Genomic DNA, 23,831 nt, shown 5'->3' on the forward strand with positions numbered 1-23,831 from the left:
TTTATTTCAGATTATTTCTCTAGTTTGTCAAGATCATTTTGAATTCTAATCCTGTCCTCCAAAGTGCTTGCAACCCCTCCCAGCTTCCTATCATCTGCAAACTTTATCAGTGTACACTCTGTGCCATTATCCAAATCATTTATGACGATATTGAACAGAATCGACCCAGGACTGATCCTGCGGGACCCTACTTGATAGCTTATGATCCATTGATAACTACTTTTTGAGTATGCTTTTCCAACCAGTTGTGCACCCACCTTATGGTAGGTTTGTCTAGGCTATATTAATCAGACCTAGTAAGACTATGTGTAATGGAACATGTAAGCAGTTATATCTTGGAAAAAATGCTGCACTGATAGGTGTGATACACTCCTTTTTGAAAGCTGAGCATTACCAGTAGAGGTTGGTTCACTCCCTGACACTCTCTAACTGGATGAATTTCTTGGATGCAGAGGTGCTGCCTATAGGCAAAACAAAAACAGTGGTGTCAAAAACATCAAATTTATTTTTTCTTCCATTGAGGGAGATGCAAATCAAAGTGCACATGTTGAGCAGTTTCTTATCAATCATGATATTTTTTTAATCCCATGGAGTACTTTGCAGGATGCATTTTCTCCAAATATGTTTTTTCTCCATTTTTGGGAATGAAGTCCAGTGTGTTGTCAACTATTACATTTCTCATGATCTTTTGTGTTTTTCCTAAAGCCCCAGCCCCTGGAGTCACATGATTAGGTGAAACTCTCAGCTTCCATTTTTTTTAAAAGTAAGTTTGTAGCCCTTCTAGTTGCAGAACAAAGCTTATAAACATGAACCCTAAAGGCTCAAAAAACAGAAGGCAAATAAAAAGAATGGACAATTTAATACATCATGATTTCTAAGCCAATCACGATTTTTGAATCGTGACTTACAATTTTTGAACACTTGGGATTGGCAATGCTGAGTCCAGTTCTCTTCTCATGCAGATGTTTATGTGGCTGCACATTCATATTTTTCTGGGGAAAAAGTTGGAAATATTCTTTGTCAAAATATAGGAAGTTTAAAGGGAATGTGTAAGGGGAATATATATGAGTGTGGATGGAGGGGACTTTGGGATATTTTATTCCATAGGAGTGTTTGGCCTCAGAGGCCTTTGAATCAGGTTAGGCTACCCTGAGTCATGCACATTTTTTAATTTAGGGCATGTATTATGAGCTCTTGGAGCAGTACTGTGTGCACCTTTGCCTGTCTAGGTCTGGTGGAGATCTGATCAGATGGTGATTTGAGGTTTTGTGACCCAAAGTAGATGTTTGGGACTTCTCAAGGACAACCTAGGGAGAGCAGGAGCAGCAACTATAGGAGTGCAACTACTTTAATTGGGTTCACAGTGACAAATTGCCTGAAGCCAAGTCTCTTTTGCTGGCATATTGTCTGGTTTTCCTTTCCTACATTGCCTTCCAGCTGTGATGTATTCCTGCATTGGGGTGTGTTGGCGGGGGGACACACGTTAGTATCTTTCTGGTCTCTGTTAATGTTTGCGGGGTGGAAGATTGTGGGTCTATCTGGGGGGATTCCTGGTGAATGTGGTGTGTGTGTGTTTTGCGGTTTAGGTTAGATTTTTTTTTTTTAATGAACACCAAGTTTGGGGGGGGAGGGGTGTTTACTTTTCTGTGGCGCCTCCCCGCCCCCGCTGTGTGTGTGTGTGTGTGTAGAGGGGGGGATTTGGGAGGCCGCAGCCCCAGACTCAGAGACGAGGAGGAGGGGGCGGCCGGGGTCGGAGCCGCAGACCCGGAAGCGGTTGCGCCCCTGGCAGGGGGCGGTGCGCGGGCTCGGCGGCGGCGGCAGGAGGGGCTGAGCCCGGGGGCGGCACCGCTGGCTGGTCCCGTTGCCGGCCGCGGGGCAGGGGAGCGCAGCGGCCGGCGCGGCCCGCGGGATGCACGGGGGCAGCGGGCGGCCGCGCTGGAGACGCCGCGGGGCATGCTGAGCCCGGAGCGCCCGCTCCCCGCGGGGACCCGGCCGGCGGCCGCCGCGCTGCTCCTGCTGCTGCTGCTGCGGGGCGCCGGGGCGCAGAAAGGTGCGTGTGAGCGCGGGAGTGACAGACCCCCACGCCCGCTGGGGGATGGGTCTGCCGGGGGGGTGAGAGGCAGGGACCCCCCCGCTGCTCCTCCAGGAGTCCTCAGCGCCCGGAGGCGGGTATTTACCCTCCGCCCCTGGTTCACCCGTTACCTCGGGGGCGGGTGTCTTGTGGGCAGCCCACAAATCTCCGGGGCGTCTGGCTTGTACCCCCCGCCCCCCGTGTTTGACCTGCCCGCCCTGTCCCAAACCCCAGGGCTGCCCCCATCCCCGCTTCTGCAAATAAAGGGGGAAAGAGGTGTCCAGTGCCTGTAACCCCTGCTCTGGGGTCTTCATCGCTACTCGAGGGGGGTCTGGTGTCCTCAGCCTCAAGTCCTAGAGATTTGTCACCCCACACAGCCCTGTGTAGTGGGGATGGAGAAGAGGGGATGCCTGGTACTCCCTCTTCCTAATCTCAGGTTCCATGAGAGTAGTGATCATCGCTATCCGAGGAGATGTACCCCCCACTCCCCATTTCCCATCAGTCACTGAGTTGTTCCCCTAAGATTAGCGAGGGAGGTGGGGAAATACCTCCACACCTGTCCTAATGTGGGAGGAATTTGGCTTTGGTTGTATCATTTTAATGTTGCTTCAGCCCAAATTAAAAGTTGAGTGGGAGGCTTTCACACAAGCGGGATGCGTGTAGGAGGATAATAAACGAAGAGTATAGGGAGATTCCTTCCAGGGTTTGGGGAGCAGGAATCTGTTCGCTCCTGTGTTTGCATCATATTATTGTGTGTGATTTCCTGGTACGTTCTTTTTCTGAATTGCATGTTGTTGTATTTCTGAGGTGATTTCAAGAAACATTGGAAAATGCAAGTTCAGGAGCTGGTGGGTAAAAGGGCAATACTAATGTTGGGGTGGTGTGTATATTTGAAATATGGTTTCTGTGGGATCTTCAGTATGTTGACAACGACTTGCAGGTTTTTTTCTTTCCACAATGCGTGCAAACTGGGATCAGCTAGAAGGCAGGAGTTAAGAGTGGTTAATTTATAAAACCAGAGTTAGACACTAGAGATATGTAACATAATGTGTACAGGGGTAAAAGGGACATCTTTGGCAGATTAGCCATAAAATGCACAATTCTTTTAGGAAAGTTAATGAGATGTCTCCTTTTTTCGTGAAATAACTCACTGCACACTTATGTGTGCTGAAAACAAGGCAACATTTGGTCTTTTGACAATGGTGAAAGAACCGGAGTGTAAGATTAACTATCACTTTGATTTAATGCTAGAAAAAAATGGCTGAAGGGAATCCTCACCATCTTAAAAATCTCCATTCTGTACCTAAGATTGTAAATAAGAGATGTGAGGAAAAAATATTTTATATTTTTCAGTTTACTTTGCTTCTGACTGTACATTAGAAATAGTGATGCTGACTTTACACAGTTTTCTCTGTTTTTGCGTGTCTTTCAGATGGCAATACAGGAGAAGAAAACATTTTTTTAAATTGTAAACTACAGGGGGATTCAAAGACAGTAGTAGTGTTAATCTACATTTAACTCATTTTTTGACCTGTATCAGAGGTTGCACAAACAGTAGTCCACAGAGCATAGTAACCACACAGTTCGGCCTTTCCACCTTGTTTCCAGCTAACTGCATGAAAAGAAATTAAAAATACGCTACTTCCCATGTAAAAGTAACACTAGTAGAAAGCAATTGCCATAGTAGCCACAGGAATGCCACATTGTGAATGGGAAAGCTGTTGATCCACAAGACAAACTCTTTAAGATGCCCATCCGTGAAAACGTTTGGGAACCCCTACACTAGCTTTCAAGTTGACGGTGTCCTTTGAAATCACACATTTCTCCTGAATTCAGACATTTCTGTGAGGTGAGAACTAGATTAAATGGCAAATTTTGTTTAAAAGGGCAGTAAAAGGGGAGGTTGTTCTAAAGTTTTGTGGCCCCAGTGTTGCTGAATTCAGTGCTGGTCAATATGAGTGATTGTCAGGACGTTGTAGAAAAGTTAGATATGTGTTGTATTGTTTCTTTGCGAAAAATATTCTTCAGGTTTTTTGGCAAAGAATAACATCAATCTGCTTCCAGGGGTGGAGGGTGGAGAGCACTATTAAAAGCTATAATAGTCCTATTTGGTTAAAGAGTTCCAGAGTAAGTTAAAACACTTCCTCCCTATGTAATCCATGAAAAATTCTATGAAAAACACACGAGAAACTACTATATGCAAAACGCACAAAATGTTTAAAAGAACATTATTGAGATTGCAAAGACTAGCACAAAAAAAGTCAGGAAATGCCTATGTAATCTTAATTCAGCCCCCGTTTACATATGCATTATGATGCAGTCTTTAATTACATGCTCATACTATTTTTTTCAAAGGACTCGTTCCTCATTCAGTGTTCAGAATGGACAGTGCTCACTTTATGAGAAGCTGTTCACTATTTTTTTGCCTCGTTGTTCAGTATGTGGCCCTAGGTTTTCTAATCTGCACAAACCCTGCTCTGAAGATAACATGATTAATTTCCTCTAGGGCTTTTCTATGGTGGTCATAACTATAATATCAAAGTGCTCGAAAAATATTAATTATCTTCACAATATCCCTGTAAAGTGAGTGGGTGCTATGACGGCCCAGAAGAGTAAGATTAAAAGTTTCCCCAATTTGAGACACTAGGATCTGATTTTTCAGAGTACTTAGTGTTATATAGCATTTTATACATTCAGAGCACAGCTTCCATTGACTTCATTTGCAGATGTGTATGCTTCTGCTAATCAGGCCCCAAGGTCTCAAGTCAGGCATGCATAAAATGAAGAATACCCAAACAGTGACCCACTGCCTTAACCATGAGACCATCCTTTCTGTCCCTGCAATCCTCTGCCTCATTCACTACACCCCTTCCGATTCATGCAACAAAGAGGCAGGGGTCCTACAGACAACAGCCTTCATTACACAGTCCTGATTCATCCCCAGAGCAGGTACATCCTGTGCACTCAATGAGGCAGGGGTCCTGTAGAAAAAATAGTACGTGATCATGTCGTTAAAGACTATCATTATGCATATGCACAAGGGGACTGATTTAAGGTTGCACAGGTTACTCACTTAACTTTTGAGTGCTTGACTTTACAAGCTTAGTAATGTTCTTTTAACATTTTTTGTACCTGTAATTTTCTAGGTTAAAAATAAAACTAACCCTGAAAAAACAAATTCCATCATGTGCCATCATATTGACACTCACATGACTGGAATCTTTAGATCCACTCATGGCCCTCTGCCACTTGAGCAGATAGCAATAGTAACTTGTCATCTTCTATGTGTAGACCAGCACTAGACCAGAATGAGACACCATTGAGTTTCATGGATATTTGCTGACAGCAGAAGAATGGTGAGAATCAGGAATTTTTAGTTCCATTACAGCTGTGGAGAGAAGTTTGCTGTATTGGGTACAGACTCTTCTGCCATTCCCCCCAAACTTGACTTTTTCTGTGCCTCCCCCCCTTCCATTCCTGTTTCCTCTCCCCCCTCCCCCCGTTCCATTCTCCTCACCTAGTCAGTCTCACTCCTCAGGCTTTGCCTCCCCATTGCAGTCTCTTTGCCTAGCCAATCCTAGCCCCTTAGTCTGGACTCGCCATCACAGCCCCAGTCTCCCCTTCCCTCCCTGAGCCCAGTCTCCACTACCCCCTGGCATTTTGTGGCTCCTCTGCCTATCTGTGCCTCTCCTTCTCCTCTGGTGCCCCCAACCCCACTGGCTCCCAGTCTCCCTTATCTAATCTTAGTGTCTTGTTTCCCCCCCCCCCATGAGTTCCTTCTCCCAGTTCTTCCCATACACCTGGCCTCTCACTATGTCTATCTCCCCTTTCCCATACCTCGTTCCCTCTCCCACCCTAGCTCTCTTTGCCTAGCTGTTCCCAGTTTCCTTCTTTTCCCCGGGCCAGCCTCTAGTCCCTGTCTCCCCATTCCTCCCGTCCTCCCCCTCCAGCTCCTAGGCCCAGTTTACTCCCCAAGGTCTGGCTCTGGTCCTTTCTACAGTTGAATCAGGCAGCTTCCTCTTCCCTGCTGCCTGGGCCCAATGAGGGAGTCATTGAGAGCACAGGAGACACAGGCTCCCTGCTCTTGAGTTCTGATGCCTGGCTTTGACTTGGCCCCTGGCAGTTCAAAGCTGGAGTTGCAGGGAAAGTCCTGCTTAGGCCCAAGCTGGGGCATACCCAGGGCAGATGTAATCTTCAAGGAATTTAGCTACGAAGCTCTGGCAAGTCTTGACCGACCATGTGAAAATTGGGATTTTTCAAAGATAATAACTTATACACCTTTGGGTGGCTTTTCATGGGGATTGCAAAAGGTACATTCCGGACAGAGAGGTCACCCCTTGGCAAATTTCAAGTTGCTGCTCCAAAGTATGGAGCTGGTAGAACTTCTCAAAGGAAGTGTCTCAAGAATTGTTTAACATGAGCAAAACAACATATCATAGAATATCAGGGTTGGAAGGACCCCGGGAGGTCATCTAGTCCAGCCCCCAGTCTCATTCTCAGAAATGGCAAAAAAGTTTTGGCTGAAGTTTTCCAAAAAAATTCAGCCTGAGGCAAATACCCACAACAAAATATTTCAGCTTAAAGGGTTACCGTTTGGTAAAGTTATAAGCAACTGAAAACAGAGTTTTATAGTGGGAAGTGCTGGGCAACCTTAATAATGGGTTGTGCTGCCAGCCCCGCCTATAATAATTTGAACAAGGTTTGATAGTTTCCCAGTGTGTTTTGCAATATAATCGTATACGAAGAAACAAAAGGTAAAATATGCATGCCATCTTGTAATGTTTTTCATTCAACATGGAAGAATGTACATTATAGATTACCCACGTTTTAATCAGTATGACAGCAGTTGTAAAATACTCAAGAGCATAATAATCTCATTCCACACATAAGAAATGTTATCAATTGCTAGAAAGCTCTTGTGTGTTCTTGGCTGTGTTTGAGCTCTGCTCTCACTTAACAGTTTCTTCCACATTCTCAGTAACAATCAAAAAGTAACATACCAGTTTTTGTGTCTTGTGGACATTCTAATCTGCTATCCTATATTTGTAAAACAGTCTGCTGTTTGACATGTTATAATAGTGATAGATGATAATGAGGAATTAGTGAGAAATTCAACACACAGTTTCTCAAACTACTTTGTAGTGAGGACCATATTTTAATACAGATTCTCTTGGATCACCACCTATTCTATTCACAGTTGTGCAGACCAACTCCCGTTGCTCTCGTGATTATATAACATCCTTGGGGCAATGATAGCAGTTGCTTACATGGAAAAGTAATATTGTGAAAGTATCTAATGTATTTTTTAGTTGCTTTTAATGCCGTTTAGCAGCTGGAAATGAGAGAGAGAGCCAGCATCACGTAATCAGCCAGCTCTCCGTGGACCTCATCTTGGGAACTTCTGCACTTAACAGATGTTCAGCTATTGTCTTGTACTCAGTGTGGCCTATTCATCAGTTAAACCTAAGTTATTTTGGCTGTCCAGTAACAAAACAACCAAGTGAGAAAAGGACGATGCTTACTTTTTTTCAACATAGAAATTCAGAAGTGTTTCAGTAGCTTGGAATTTATTTAGATCGTTAGGGTAAGGGCCTTCTCTGCTTTTTATTAATAAAGCAACTCATACATTTGGCTGATATGTAATGGAGGTATCTGTAGTGACTCCATACTTAAGGTTGTGTTGTAATTTACACTTAAAGCAGGAGTAAACTCCCATTGGTTTTTTTTCTTTGAATTTAGGCTCCAAATTTGACACAAAAATCGTTGAGAATAATTTAATTTTCTTTCTAATTTTTTTCAATAAAATCTTTAACTCTTGGAGATGAAACATCTTAAAATGTACCTCTTTGAAATATAGCTCCTCCCCCTCCCCCCTGTTATGTTTTCTTCTAAATTACCATAACCACCAAAAATGCCAAACTTCAAAAATACATATTTGAATATAAGCTATTTTGAAATTTCAAAATCAAACACATGAAGAATTATTTCCCTTTACTTCTTATAACCAGGGTGTGAAAAATCCACGTCCTCAAATATCCATGATGAGTATGAATCTTCTCAGGATGCGTGTCATTGACTTCAGAATGGTCTAATCTTGAATTTAAAAGAAAAAATAAGTTTCTAGCCCCTATGGTTGAAAAGATGACCATCCAAATTTAAGTACTTAAGATAAAAGCAATGCAGCAGTGTCATCCCAAGGCTGCAGAGAGACAGCTCAACTGACACCACTGGTGTTGTGTTACAGAGGAGCTCCTGTGGCTGCTGCTGCTGTTAATCAGCCAGTGTGAGTGGGCTGGCTGCCACTGGGGGATACCCTCAAACTTCCTGGAGCAGGGGGCAGTAGAGGAGTACTTCCCCTTGGAGTAGAGTAATGTATGTGTCCAGTGTAGATTGATTTAAATAATGTAGCAGGAAACCTTGAATTAAATAGTCAGATTTTTAATCTTGTTTTGCATTTGTACTGCTTTGTTTTTATAAAGAAAGATTGATTCTTGTTGTTTGGTAAACATTAAAAAATGTTGATTTGCAACTAAATATAGCCTTTCTACTAAATTTGGTAATACTTTTTGCTGACAAGGAGGATACATTATACCTATACACACACATTTAAACACTTACTTAGCTTAGCATATGTTTATTCAAATTCTTAATTTTTCATTGTTGTTAAAAAGTAGGGAATGATGCATTTCTTATTTACTAGACCATAAATGTTTTAGTTGTAATTTGTGTGAAGTGGAATTTGGATTAAAAAATTAATTTAATTAAAAATGTGCAAAAACAGCATTTTAAAATTTATTATTAGCGAAAGAAAACTACCTTACATGTGCTAGATAAATAAGGAAAAAAAGTTGATCAAAACATGTTTTGTATTTAAAACTAACTGATTTATTAAACAAAGTAAGTATTATCTGTAGTCAGTGAATTGAAACTGGTTGTTTCTGCTCACCACGTCCTTCAGGATTTCAGAATTAATAGATCTAATCCTCTCACACCCAGTTTTTATTCATATCATGAAAGAGGGAAACAAACTTTCCTGCTTTTTCAATTTCCAATTTGTTTCTCAACTTTGAATGAACTAGGCATTGGACTGAACTAGTTGAATAAACTCAAATAAAGAAAATATCCTGTCTGCATCTGCAGAAGAGGCTACTGTTGTCAAAAGCTGGTTTAGCATTTTAGTAAACTCTGGCTCCAGGTGCCTAACCAGCGACTTCCACTCATTCAGTGGTTTGACTTCTTTAAAACTGGTCAGCAAATGTACTGCTTAATATTAATTATTTAATGTAAATGATTTTAATAGATGATAGTAAGTTTAAGCCTTAACATAAATTGTGGGCATTTCAAATTTAATTATATCATTTTTTAAAATAAACCTGTATTCAATTTAAATAGGGTCTGTTTTTTTTTTTTTTTAACAAAATTTAAATAATTGATTTGTATCCACTCTGTAGGGTTCCCAACAAGCCAGGTAGCAGACTGTGTGTGGCTACTTCCTGCGGCTACCCAGTAGAGATCTTCTAGGGTTACAGAAAGGACTTCTGTAGAGCCTTTTGCTTGGGTGAGTGGCAGTGGCAAGGGGCCACACCCATGCAAGAGCCCTCTGCTAAGGTGGAAAGCAGGGCCCTTTCTGTTACTAGTCATCAGGTTGGTTGGGGCTTCCCTGCTCCTAACACCATTGCGTTCTCCCTGGTTGGACTAGGATCTGATCCAGGAGGAAAACCTTCATCTTCTGCTATACAACAAAGGACTCTGTGTTTGAACAGAATAAAATTTATTGAGGGGAGCAGGGGCTTGTCCAGTATTAATCTGTTTGTCTGTATGTGTGGTGTTGGGGAGCATACGTTCTTTTTGTGGGTGGGAGGACAACACTAATTTATTTGATATTTGTATGGAGCCTCTGGCAATAATTAGCAGGGCCGGCTCCAGGGTTTGGGCCGCCCCAAGCAGCCCAAAAAAAAAAAAAAGCCGCGATCGCGATCTGCGGCGGCAATTCAGCGGGAGGTCCTTCGCTCCGAGCGGGAGTGAGGGACCGTCCACCGAATTGCCACCGAATAGCTGGATGTGCCGCCCCTCTCCGGAGTGGCCGCCCCAAGCACCTGCTTGCCAGGCTGGTGCCTGGAGCCGGCCCTGATAATTAGGAGTACAAACTTCAGCTGTCAGGAGAGACTGCTCTTTGGGCCCAAGATTTTGGGGATACCTAATTAGGATGGAGTACAGCTCGGAGTACAGGTGTATTCGGCTTGGCAAGTAGCCTTATCCTTGTTCTTGGAGGTATTGAGTGAATTTTTCAAATCCTGGTCGTAACCTAATGCAGTTCTGCCAAGTTTAACTGACAGAGCTGCTGATATCCGTCAGCTAATTCTGTTTTGACTCTGCCTGTCTTACTCACCACCTGTGTCTTGGACATACTCTGGTGAGACATGCTGGATAGCAGGGATATGGGATGAGGGGGAGGGTTGGAGCTTTGAGGAAATGGAGTAATAGTGTAGTTAGCAAGGATGTGCAAGAGTCCTGGGGAGGAACAAGTTTGTATTTGGAGGCTATGGTAGAAGGGACTATGGAAGGGGAGCCCAGTTCTCCTTTTGTGGGTTAATGTCACTTGAAGGGCTCCCTTGGTAATTCTGGTCTGTCTCTGGCATGCTGAAGCAGCAGCTCTATGGGAGCGCTTTACCCACTGATGCTGGAAATTTCAGAAGAGGTGCCTTTTAAGAGCAGGAATTATAATTGGCTAGCTTTCCTTTTCCTTTTCCAATTAGTGGTAGTCCTATTGGAGGTTTCTGAGGTGGTGGATAGAAAATGTGTGTGTTCTATAGGCCCCTTTGGTCTAGGAGATCCCTCCTCCAAGTAGTGATCCAGCCCAGCCCTACTCATCTTTTGAGGCCAGATGAGATCAGGCCTCACTAGCTTAGCACAGTCCTCTTTAAAATATTCATCAACTACTACTTCATTTACAACTTCTTGAGATTCTCCTTATTAATCCCAGGATGCATTTTACACTCAATATAAAGGATATAGCGAATGTATACTTTACATCCACAACTCAAAATGTTAAATCAAACTGTTGAGTTGTGCTCAAATGAAGTAAGTGAAAACATTCTTAAATTTTTTTGGTCACTGTTGCCGTATATCACCTAAGTCATTTGACCTTCTTTGAAAACATAATTTCCCTCCAGTCTGTTAGTGGCATTGCCTGGGCTGACTTTTGCAGCCTTCTCTATACTAATAACATGAATCAGCATTTCCCAGATTTTGAAAGCTGAGTCCTGCCCTTCGGGAAAATGGAAATAATCACCCATCCTTTGCAACCCCACCATGTGCCCTACACTTGGGATAATGCTTGTGTCGATCTTCGTAATATGATTACTACTCATTTGTTGCGCGTTTTAAGCATGAAATAACTAACAGTGATGACATCTGTGATAGCATCCACCAATATCAATGTGGGCTGGTCAGGGAAGGTGCATAATGCTTGCGTCTTTAAGAACACAGGACTGCTCAGAAAACTACCAACAGGGACTTTATTTCTCATTGGTGATGTAGAAATGCCAATCGGGATCCTGGGGGACCCAGCCTACCCCTGGCTCCCCTGGCTCATGAAGCTGTAGACTGGCCAACTTGACAGCACCAAGGAGCGAGTCAACTACTGATTCGGCTGGTGCAGAATGACAGTTGAATGCACTTTTGTTGGATTGAAGGGACACTGGAATTGTTTACAGACAAGATTGGATCTCAGTGAGAAAAATGTCCCAATAGTTATAGCTGCCTGCTGTGTTCTGCATAATATCTGTGAAGCAAAGGGGGAGAAGTTTCTGCCAGGGCGGAGGTGGAACGTCTGTCTGCTGAGTTTGAACAGCTAGATACCAGGGCTATTAAATGAATTCAATGCGGAGGTATGGGTACTTTGAAAGAGCACTTTAACATTGAGCCACAGTAACATGTTGTGGTGTACTGTGCTGTACCTGGCCTCGCTGTTTTGCTGCCTGTTAGGAATTGGTGGTGCTTGGTGAACATCTATGAATATAACACTGTCAGTGCACCTATTAATTTTGTCTGTCACTGATCCTACGAGTTGTCATATTGTACAGTAACAAGCAATTGGTTGCTTTCAGAAATGGTTGGCATTCTGTAGCATATGTCGTGAACTAATACAGATGAATTATGCTGTAAGTATTATAATTTTATTCTGTAACAAAATCAGTGAAAAGAAAATTTTAAAGCAAATACATCAAAAACTTCATAAATCCCATTCTTTTAATTTATTAAGGGGAAAGAATGTTCATGTCCATTTTAGCTACACATACACCAGCCATGGCTTTCACAGGTCAGTGCATGTGAAGCTGCGGTTGTCCTTAATGCCCCCTGGGGTGAAGTGGTAGGGGTAGTGCAGTGGTCCCTGATACCACATGGAATCTTGTGTGAAGAGGTGTAGGGAGTGCTGCAATGGAGTTCTCCATGGACTGCAAAGAGAGGCGAGCCTGGGATTGTTGAACCTGTAGGTCCACAAGAGTCTGCAGCATTTGTTTGCTGCTGGAGAGGCCCCATTATGTCCTGGTGCATCTCCCTCTCCTTTTCCTACTGGGACTTCTTGGCTTTTCTCCTTTCCACTCTTTTCTTCTCCAGGTTGTCTGCAGTGTTCACCCTCCAGACCCTGTGCTCATGGTTTGATGCAGCACTGGCTTGCAGGATTTCATTGAACATGTCATCCCAAGTCCTCTTCTTTCTCTTCCTTTTCTGACTCAGACATTCAGTGGATGTGGCACAGGAACCCCTTAAGGCAGCAACGGCAGATAAAACACACACAGGTACCATTGTCAGTATATACACAATGGAAAGCGAAAGTTAAGATTCATCACTCCCTTCCCTTGCTCCCCTAAAATTTTAAATGACCTGCTCATTGACACGTCTGCTTAGGAGTCCTTGTGCATAGCGCCACTAAGCACCAGCCAGGGTGAGTGCGGCCCACCAGGTATGAGGGTAATGCGGAGGGAATTGCGTGGTTGCATGAAACTATGAGTATAGGGCAATGGTGCTGAATATTGGCACTATTTCCCACAGGAGGTGGTGATTTTAGCTCATATCTCACTCCTGAGGGTAACAAAGGCAGAGAGAGCATAGTGGCTGCTGGCATCCCGAAGCCACCTTGGCCCACATGCTGCTAGCCTGTTTACTGCAATGGTACCTGCCAAAGTTATCGCTGAGTGGCATGGGACTTCAGGGGAAGATATAAGTCTGACATCCCTAGAAACCTTCAGGAGAGGATTGTGGTGTACCTCCATGAAAGTTTCATCAAGATCTCTCGGGAGGATTCAGGTGCCATCCCTGTGTACATAAACTGCTCCGTATGACCCCTTTGCCTAACTCTTCAGGGCAATGAAAAGCAGATAACAACTCTACCTCTCTTTGTTCTACTGCTACCTCTTCAAGTATGAGTAAACTAATGAAAAGTCAATAGCTGTGTCCTGTTAAGTCGGAGGTGCCAGCACAGTAATAGGAAATAAATTTACACACTGATCTGAGGTTCCTTCCCTTGCATCAGGCTTGCCCATACTTTGCTGCTGGGACTGACTGGACTGTGGTAGAGTCTCAAATATGTTCTGGCTGACTTCATAGCTGGACCCCCAGTCACGTGTCCCTTCTCCTTCTCCTCCTCCTCCTCCATCTTCATTTTGTCCTCACTTTTCAAGCCAGAGGTCTGTGGTTTGGTCTCCTCTGAGGTATTGATGGTGGTGTGTGGGATGGTGGTGCCACCAAGTATGGCATGCAGCTCTTCGTAAAAGCGGCAGGTCTGTGGTTTGGCACCAGATCAACTGTTGGCCTCCCTGGCCTTCTGGTATGGCTGTCATAGTTCGTTGGCTTTCACACGGCACTGCTGCTAGTCCCTGTCGTTCCCTTTCTCCTGCATCCTCCGTGCAATCTCCTCATAGATGTTCATGTTTCTGCAGCTGATCCATAACTGTGCTTGCACAGCCTCTTCTCTCCACAGGCCCAAGAGATCCAATATCTTCAGTCTACTCCAAGCTGGAGCATGCCTGGATCATGTAGTCAGCGTGGTCAGCTGGCCAGCTGCACACAACAATGGAGAGTTGTTAGGTGTGCTTGCCAAGCTAGACAGTCAGGAAAAGCCATTTCAAAAATGCACAGGGCTTTAAAGGGAAGGGGGTCTTCTGGTCTCTGTGACCCCTAGGCAAGGGAGTTCACATTTGTGACTAGAGCGGTTAGGGTCAGGCGTGGGATAGCTGCTGGAATACTGGTAGGGTTGACATAGGCAACACAATGTCTACACTTGTGCTGCGTTGACCTCAGTACATAGACCATGGCTCAAAGCTGTTCGGGGAGGTGATGTTGCTGCATTGCCGTAACGGGGCTCTTGCATTGGTGGGAGACAAATTTAAGTGTAGATTGTAGACACGTGCACAGTGGGGTCGACACAAGGCGGCTTAGGTCGACCTAACTTTGTAGTGTAGACCAGGCCACAGTTTACTTCATAGACCTCATTGCAGCAGGCAGCTTTTTGCTGCATCTTGCCAAAATCTGAAAGCCACAACCTAAAGTCCTGGGATGTGTGTCTGTACTCAAGATAGCTACGCATTGGCTATGACGTCCACTCACTAATGATAAAACTATGTCATTTCAGGCTTTGATAATCAGTGTTCTTTTGTGATCCATTCATACAAAGTTTACTACATGTTTAAGTAAGTATCCATTACCAATGTGTCCTTTCATATAGATCCTTTCCCCTTCAGTAAGTGTTTGATTCTCTCTTCAAGTATTGTAAACATTTTGTACAATTACAAAAAATATTGTACAATTACCATCAGTGGCTTTGGAGGAGACCCCACATCCAGTTGTTGACATTTAAGTTCTACTGCAGGGCGTAAGGTCTTGTCACCTACGTTAGAATGGTTTTGGCAGCTAGCACAATCCCTCTGATCCAATCTGTCACTGTTCCAACCAATTTTAAAAAAGGATGATAAGTTATACCAGATACTGCATGAGGGATTCTCTTATTTTCATGTTCACCCTCAGCCTAACACTCTCATTATAGCAGTAACATTTCAAAGATCTAGGCCAGGTTTTCAACTTTCTTACTCCTTATGATAAAGAAGGGAAGAAGTTGGACTTTCTAGAGGAAAAAAATGTTTTCTTCATCTTCCCTAAACTTGTGTGGCAGATCATGAAGCCATTGTGGCTAAGTATTAGTTTCAACTCCTGGAGAAGATATCAATCTTAACTTTTATTGATTCTGGGAGTTTTCAGTGAACATCAGCTCTCATCAAAGAGGGCCAGAACATGGCCAAACATGTCTTCAGGGGATCATTTGATGTCTCTGATACTGCCTCAAGATGTGTGGTATCAGCAATAGCTCTCCATAGGCATATATGGGTATGACCATCTTCTCTTCCTATGGAAACAAGATCTAAAACAGAGGATCCCCATTGAATGGGGATGGACTGTTTAGTGCAAAAACTGATGAGGTATTGTAAAAGATGAAAGAGACTCCCTCCACAGCAAGATCTCTGGGGCTACTGCCTCCCTACCACAGGAAACTACCTACTCCTGTGTTCAGGTATCACAGGTAACACTTTCCACCTTCTTCTTTGACTTACTATTCTCAAAAAAGACAGTCATACTGTCGACAGCAACAAACATCCTCTCAGTCCCAGGAGAGGAAGAAATCCTACAAGCCCAGGGTGAGGACAAAGAATACCTCACCCACATCCTCCCTGACTAATGTCGGGCTGCAGGTTTGACGTGAGGATCGAGAGCTGTGAACCAGAGATGACCCATGCCTGCCGATGGGGAGGGGTGCAGAGTGAGGGTAGCCAGCTTCAGCAGTGTTACTGAGCATGTTCAGTCTGTGTGAGCATGCTCAGTACAAGACAAGCAGCAAATCTGGGGAGGCAAGTGACCCCGCATTCTCCCCACGCGTTGCCTCTGCTGTGAACCGCCTCTGGAAAAACTACCCCACATATTTGGAGACTCTGTGCCAACTCTACAATCCACGGACAACTATCACCTTGGACAGATGGGTTTTAGACACAGTAAAGGAAGGTTATACTATCCAATTCGAATCCCTTCCTCCCCAGCTCCCTTTTCAGGGCCCCTTTCCACAAAAGACTATTAAGGAGGGGGGAGGGGGAAGTACAAGCTCTATTACTCACCGGGGTGATAGAAGAAGTACTGTTAATTTCCAGAAGCAAAGGGTTCTACCTTCTACTCCTGTTCCGTTCTTTTTCAGGATTAGAAAGTAAGTCTCAGGCCAGTTCTAGATCTCAGAGCTCTAAACAGATACATCAGGAAATTTCAGTTCAGAAGGTTGTCTATGGCGCTGATCATTCACTCCCTGTCTACTCAGGATTGGGTTGCTGCTCTCGATATCAAAGATACATATTTTTGTTTCCCCCATAAGACCGTCACACTGAAAGTATCTATGTTTTGCCCTTGTTGCAGAGCATTTCCAATACAGAGTCTCACCCTTTGGCCTCTCCACCGCACCCAGAGATTTTACCAAATGCCTGGCTCTGATAACAGTGTATCTAAGGAGACAAGGGATTTTTATCTTCACTTACTTAGACAATTGGCTGCTGAAGCCCCTGTCCAAAGAAGAATTAGAAAGCTGTGTTCTCCATTCGGAACCTTAGGTCCCCTCATACACAAGACCTTGTCTCTGTTGGCCTCTTTTGTCAGCTGTTGGGTACTTCATACTTGTACCCTTGAAGCTACTGTCTATCCTCAGTCCCCTCATTAGGACACAGGTTTGTGTAGCTGTTTTTTCTCTCCTACTCCCTTACCCATTCTTCTGAGACAGACAGTTTAGTTTGTGTATGGTAGCAGAGAAGACAAATGCTTGAACTGTTATAATATTATAATTTGAGAGAGTTCTGTTTTAAAATGTTGTTACTGTATCCTGTATGTTGAATTTAAATTGAGTCTAAATGCCAAAGTGTTTGCTGCAAATAAATTTGGTGTTGGAAAGCTAAGGTGGTGCTTCAGTTTCTCCATCTATAATAAAATGGAGGTGATGTTTACTCCCCTTTATAAGGTCTTTGGCATGTATGGATAAAATTCATTAATTGCTAAGTTATATTAGTCCAGAATATGGGTAGTACTAAGTAAGTGAAAAGGATCAAATTGTTATGATGAAATATTTAAAATTAATTCTTTTAATGTAAGAACAAAAGGTTGCAAAACCCCTCAAACAGGCTGTTAAAATCATGAAAGGCAAACTGCATGTTTAACACTTTTGGCCTTTCTTCTCTTCCCCCTCCCCTTGATCCATAATCTGTTGTTCACTCAGATCCTTTCTCCAGTTGCCTTCCTGCCTTCAGACCTATGTTTCTCTCCACAGAATAACAGCAATATATTTTAATTCATATTTTGTTTCAAAATAGAATTGAGTGCCAGAAATTGTAAACAAATTGCATAAACACAAATGATAATGACTGTGGAGAAAGGGGAAACCTGCTGAGCCTGAAGGGAAGGAGAACTCTCGAGAGGGAGAGGCTGATCTTCCACACAATGAAGAGTCGCTCCCACTGAAGTCAGTAGGAGTTCTATGAGCAGGATTGGGGCTGAAGGAGGGAAATGTCTCAAAGTATTTTAAAATAGTTTTTTTAAAAAAAACATTTGTAGTTTGGGAACCCCATTTTCGTTACTTTTTGGTATTTCTTTTTCATGATACATTTTTTGAGTTTTCCTGCCTCAGTTGAAAGGAATGAGAAGCGGACACAGCATCTTTGCTTCATGTAAACAGCAGAAAAATTCTGTGCAGAGCATCTTATCAGAGCAAAAGGGATTATAGTAGCCCATCAAAGTAGAGGGTTGCATATTCAGAGTTAAAATGAGCAGCTTGAAATTCCTTTCTTTGCTTAGATTCATCTAAGAACTCTGGTGCTGCCATCATTCCATTCAGTTGAGAGAGTTAATTTTTCTTGATATTCTCCCTTGAATTCCCATTATTTGCTTTCAGAATATAGCACTTTATGCAGACAAAATCTCGTCAAGAAGCCTAACAGTTAAATTCTCTCTCCAAACATACACTGCATGTATTAAAATTCACATTCATATTTTGATATGCATTTTATACATTTGCATCCTGTGCACTTTGCAGATAGTAATCAAAGTGTCTATAGACCTGGTTTCATGCTGTTCCCTTCTCCATGTTAGGAATGGGAAGAGGATTTTCTTGTATTAAGTTTCAGATTTTTAAAAGGATTTTGATAGCAGTTCACTTTGTTCTCCAAAAAAGGTCTCAGAAGAAAATTAGAGTAGGTTAACTGTGTAATGGAGATCTCTAAATTACAAATTGCTTCCATGGGTGGTCTTTAGTTAAACACCCTGTTCCACATGAGTACACTCCTCTAATTTGCTACAAGGGACTTAGCAGGCTTTTCATATTTTGTGTTGGGCCCCATGCACCATGTGGTGGTTATGGTTTTACAATTACTTTGTATTGATTTCACAAATTTCTTTGAGAAGTTGAAAAGTTAATTGTATTGCAGATTACTCGTTCAATCACTTGGCCTGTGCAAATTTTCTGGATGATCTTTTCAAATGTCAGAGATGCCACTTATTAAAGACAATAGAACTTGGCAGCTCATTCAAGAAAAATGTGTTATGTAGGACTGGACGTTAAGATTCTCTGTCTGAACTCTAGTAATCCAATTTAATGTCTGTGTGTCCAGCTCACTAGAAGCTCGATCCTATGATAATTGCGTTTGATAATGACCTTCAGATCAATAAATCAGATGTTGTGGTAGATATGTGCCTGGAATGCAAAGAACATTTGCAATGAGTGTTTCCTCTTTCTTGAAGAAGTGGCTGATGGCTGTAGAACTTTTCCCCTTGATCAAAGATGTCTGTCTGTCTGCAGATAATCAACAATGTTATATAACTTAGAAACAATGACACTTTTTATGCAGGTGAGGTTCAAGTACTCTCAGAACCAATAAAGCAAAACGATTCCCTTGTTTAGCAAATCTCAGTGGACGCAAATACAAATAATCCAAATAGTTCCTGAATGATGATTGCTGTCCTTGGCAAACTGTACATTGGGTACTAGACATGCAGCAGTAATCTGTAAATTCTTCAGGCATAAAAATCTGACATTCCCATGATTGCTATCCCAAACGAGACACCTAACAAAAAGACAGACATAAAATATGTGACCAGTGTGAGCCACCAGTGAAATTTGACTTTGACACAATGATCCTAGTTTGGGCTGCACATGCCAGGTGGCATAATTTAGACCTTCCAAGAGTACCTTGAAGATCTCCCTACTATTTCCACTCCTGTCTAGAGTCTGTAAAGCAACTAAGGTCTGGTCTACACTGGTTAGATTGGTACAGCTTAAAAAAATAAAAAATTCCCACCCCCTAACCAACATAATTATACTGGTACAAGCCCTTAGGTGGATTCAGTTATACTGGTATGAAGGTGCCTTATACTGATATAGTTATTCCCTTCCCATGTGGGAATATTTGTACTGGTATAAAGCACCTTCATATCAGTGTAACTGCATCCACACTAGCGGCATTGTACTGCTTTATACCAGCATAGATAAAGCGGTACAACTTAGTAGAGTATGCAAGGCCTGAGAATGGTTTTGGTTCACTTAATTTTCAGAGAATCTGAAGCAAAATGTAGACTTAAGATCATAATCCTATATTCCCAACAGGTCCTCTACCAGTAAATAGGAAGAGGTTACTTCAGGCCAGTGTGAAACAAGACTGAACATTCCATGCTTTGACAGGGTAAAACTGCTGAAACATTTTAACATGCATTTCTTAAAAAGGTTGTGTTTAAAAAATACATGTTAACATGTTTTAACTGATAGATTTTAAAGCTCAACCTAATAATTTTGGCCTCCCTGTTCAAAGTCGGTGCTGGGTGTTTGGGTAATTATGGTGACATCGTATCTATGTACTATTTTGAATATATAAATAACTAAGCAATCACCAGTCCACATCACAGAACAGGAAAAATGCAGGTAGGAGGTATAGAGGATCAGCTGAATTGTTCATTACCTTAATTAGGATACAACCTGAAATCAGCTGCCATTTATGTTGAAAATTAATTTTTTTTTATGCCCAGGGTTTTGAAATGTTGGCTATAGGTATTTATTATTATAGTTATTTTAACCCACTGAGTTTCATGCTTTTGAAGGATATAAATTTTATCCTCACTTCTCAGCAGAAAACCAGGAAATCTTATGACTTTGCTCATTACTAGCAAAGGAATTGGAATATTTTTTTCCTGAGTTTCAAAAATATTCTGAACATCAAGGATTTTGACAATTAAGGGCTGTCTTTAGTCTATTTGCTATAAAGTTTCTTAATAGTAAATCTTGCATTCACAGTCTTACTTTTATTGAGATCCTGAAAAATCCTTTTAAAAACAAACAAAGTATATATACTGACCACTTAAACCATCTCCGTGGTAAAATGAGGCAACTGTTTACTAGTATACAGCAATGCCTATTAGGGTAGTAAATGAAAAAGACTTTGTCAAGGGGGAATTTAGTTAGAGACAATATAGTTACTGACCCATTACCAAAATGGAAACAACAGTGTTTATCGTATATAATGTCAACTAATGATGCAACAATTTTCAAACAAAATGCTAAAAATAAGATAAAGCAAAGCATTGTCAAATGAGTGCTTTTATAACAGAACCTGTGACTACACTGAAATCAATTTTGAACATGTTAACTTTTTTCCAAAAGAAAATATATGCTACTGCAGGGGTCGGCAACCTTTCAGAAGTGGTGTGCCGAGTCTTCATTTATTCACTCTAATTTAAGGTTTCGCGTGCCGGTGATACATTTTAACGTTTTTAGAAGTTCTCTTTCTATAAGTCTATACTATATGACTAAACTATTGTTGTATGTAAAGTAAATAAGGTTTTTAAAATGTTTAAGAAGCTTCATTTAAAATTAAAAAATGCAGAGCCCCCCGGACTGGTGGCCAGGACCTGGGCAGTGTGAGTGCCACTGAAAATCAGCTCGCGTGCCACCTTCGGCACACGTGCCATAGGTTGCCTACCCCTGTGCTATTGTTTTAAGACTACTAGCTGAGGCAATTTATGACTCCTTTCTGTTTGGAATGCTAATCTGTATACTAGCACCACCAGCAGCTGGGATTTTAAAACATACACTTATCTTGCCTTTTTGAGGTCCTTGGGAGTGCAAAGAAAACAGTTTTTTAAAATGAAGGGTCTCTGCAGGTTTAAGTCACCAAATATAAATATTAGTTTTTTGCGGTCTTTTCAGTGCAGTCGACTTGCTGCTACAATCATTCTAGCAAAAGGCACTGTCCGGTTTAGGAGGAATCTTTTTTTTCATTTGTGTAGTCATTACCTAGTCCTTAGACTTTTTAGCATGGATTGTTTTTTAACCTTAGGACACAGAGTAGAAGGTTAGTATATAAAACCGTGGCATACTGTGAAAGCTGATAGCTGTTGTATCAAAAAGCTGTCTCCAAGAGTAATATTGATTGTTATGGAGTGCTAGAATGTGGTATCTGAACATACTTTCTAATAATGATGATGTCTTCTGTTAAGAAAAAAGTGAGGGGTTAAATGAATCTCTGGATGGGGAATATAGTGGGGGAAAGAGTACTTTTAAACAGAATGTTGAATTGGATTTGTGCCTGCACCCCTACTGTTCTCATTTGAATGTGTAAAATAAGGGCTGATACCTGTACTTCGAGTGTGATCTTGTGAGCTGCTGAACACTTCCAAAGGGCCCCTCTGGAAGTGCTCTACATCTCACAGGGTCATGCTCTACAAGAGTAGTGCAAACCCTAATACAGTAATTTAATACAACTAACTTCAGTGGGTTGGCTCCTTTGCTTCAAGTTCTAACACAAATGTTCCTGTTTGCAGGTGGTTGTTTTATTCCAAATGTTACAATTTAGCTGGATTGTAGTCTTACAGTCAAAACTACTACCTTCCATCTTGGGAACAATGTTCATTGAGTCCTTATTGCTACTTATGTAGCACTCTCATGTTCAAAGCAGTTTACAAATGCTAATTGCATCTTATTGGTTGCAGTTCATATTCTGCTATTGAGTAAATACTCTTAGGCTTATTAGTTAGTTTGCCCTTGTTATGGATGTTTTGCTAATACATTTGATTTACGCTTGTAAATTTACAATCACATTTGATTTTTCTACTCACAAATTCATAGATCTTCCTTATCATTGTATTTATTTATTTATTTATGTAGTAAGTGATAGTATTTTTTTACATTTATACAGTGGTGGTGCTTCAGAGGCCCCTAGGCACTACACAAACATAGAAATTGCAGTCTCTGCCCTAAAGAGCCAGTGAGATTAATACAAATATATTTTACTGGCAACCAAATACAGTCACCACCTTAAAATTAAACAGTTTATGATCACACTTCTCTTCAGCTATTTCCAGGGATTTGTTTTGCTCTCCACTCCCCAAAAGATCATGTTGCGCTTCTGCTCCTGTTGCCAAAATACTAAGAATTCAGAATCAGCAGTTAAACTGATGTCTTCCTATCTAAGATCACAATTACAATAGGACTGGATTTCCTCTCCCCTTTTTGTTAAAATCATTTTTGTGTGTGTGTGTCCATAAACCTGAAGAAACACCTATCCCACTGTTTGTGCTATATACTTTTAAAAATAAATAAATAAAGCCATCACAGAGTAATCGTACGTATTGGAGAAAGTTGTTGCAGCTCCCCGGTCAGATGTGTTCAGGAACTTAGACATTAGGTAAAGTTGGTTAAATCCTATTTTGTCACAAGTATAGTTTCACCATTGCCTATTTTGCTTTTGAGCCTTATCACAATGTAGTTAGTAAAACTTTTCTTTCAAAAATCTTCTGCCATTCCTAAAGACCAGGTTGACTACTGATAACCCTTTAAAGGAACGCGCTATATGAATAATTTTTTTGTGATAAAACTTTTCTTTTTTTAAGGTGATGGTTGTGGACACACTGTTCTTGGCCCGGAAAGTGGAACTCTTACTTCAATAAACTACCCACAGACGTATCCCAACAGCACGGTGTGCGAGTGGGAGATTCGTGTAAAATCCGGACAGAGAGTGCAGCTCAAATTTGGTGATTTTGATATTGAAGATTCAGATGCTTGCCATTTTAATTACTTGCGAGTTTACAATGGAATTGGACCCACCAGGACAGAGATAGGTAGGAGCTTTTATGTCCCTTTGTTTTTTAATGTTTGAATGCTGTTGAGTGGGGTAGAACTTGAAAAATATGCATTCCTTACTATTTGTTTGCTTTCAGAAATACTTCTTAGTAAACTGTATTGACCATGAACTAATGTGTATTTAATAGTATACACACAGTAAACTCTTCCCAAAATGCCAGAGGATTGTTATAATTACATTGAGTTCTAAGCAGGCTGGGACCTTTGTCTATCTGTGTGTATGTGTGCAGTGCCTAGTACAGTGAAGGCCATCATGTAATAAATGATAAAAAGGAATGAGATATGTAGTGTATACAAGGGTCTCAAATAGGGGGAAGGAGTGATTTAGTGTAATAGAGCTATGGTATATTTTCTCCTATTCCCAGAGCAAGAAAATCATGCAAAATTTTTCTTACTGTGATGGCATCTGCTCTTCACAATATCAGAAGAAAATTGACTAGAATGCAGTCAATTTGCTAATGATAGCACTGTCCTAAAAGCACTGTTATGGAAGAGTTAACTTGTCGCTGTGCTAGATGGTTTTCTGTTAGAAGGAAAGGGAGGGTAGAAGTAAAAATA

General features: G+C 41.7%; 1 protein-coding gene across 1 annotated transcript in view; it reads left to right on the top strand.

Moving 5' to 3' along the window:
- Positions 1-1,953: 1,953 nt before the first annotated feature.
- DCBLD2 (discoidin, CUB and LCCL domain containing 2) overlaps positions 1,954-23,831 on the top strand; it is a 60,947-nt gene continuing 39,069 nt past the window's right edge. Inside the window, exons 1-2 of the mRNA XM_065419040.1 lie at positions 1,954-2,050; positions 23,024-23,251. Of these exons, the coding sequence (XP_065275112.1) occupies positions 1,954-2,050; positions 23,024-23,251 (325 nt within the window). The remainder of the gene's footprint in view (positions 2,051-23,023; positions 23,252-23,831) is intronic.

The sequence above is a fragment of the Emys orbicularis genome, chromosome 1, assembly GCF_028017835.1.
Source record: "Emys orbicularis isolate rEmyOrb1 chromosome 1, rEmyOrb1.hap1, whole genome shotgun sequence".
Classification (NCBI taxonomy): Eukaryota; Metazoa; Chordata; order Testudines; family Emydidae; genus Emys; species Emys orbicularis.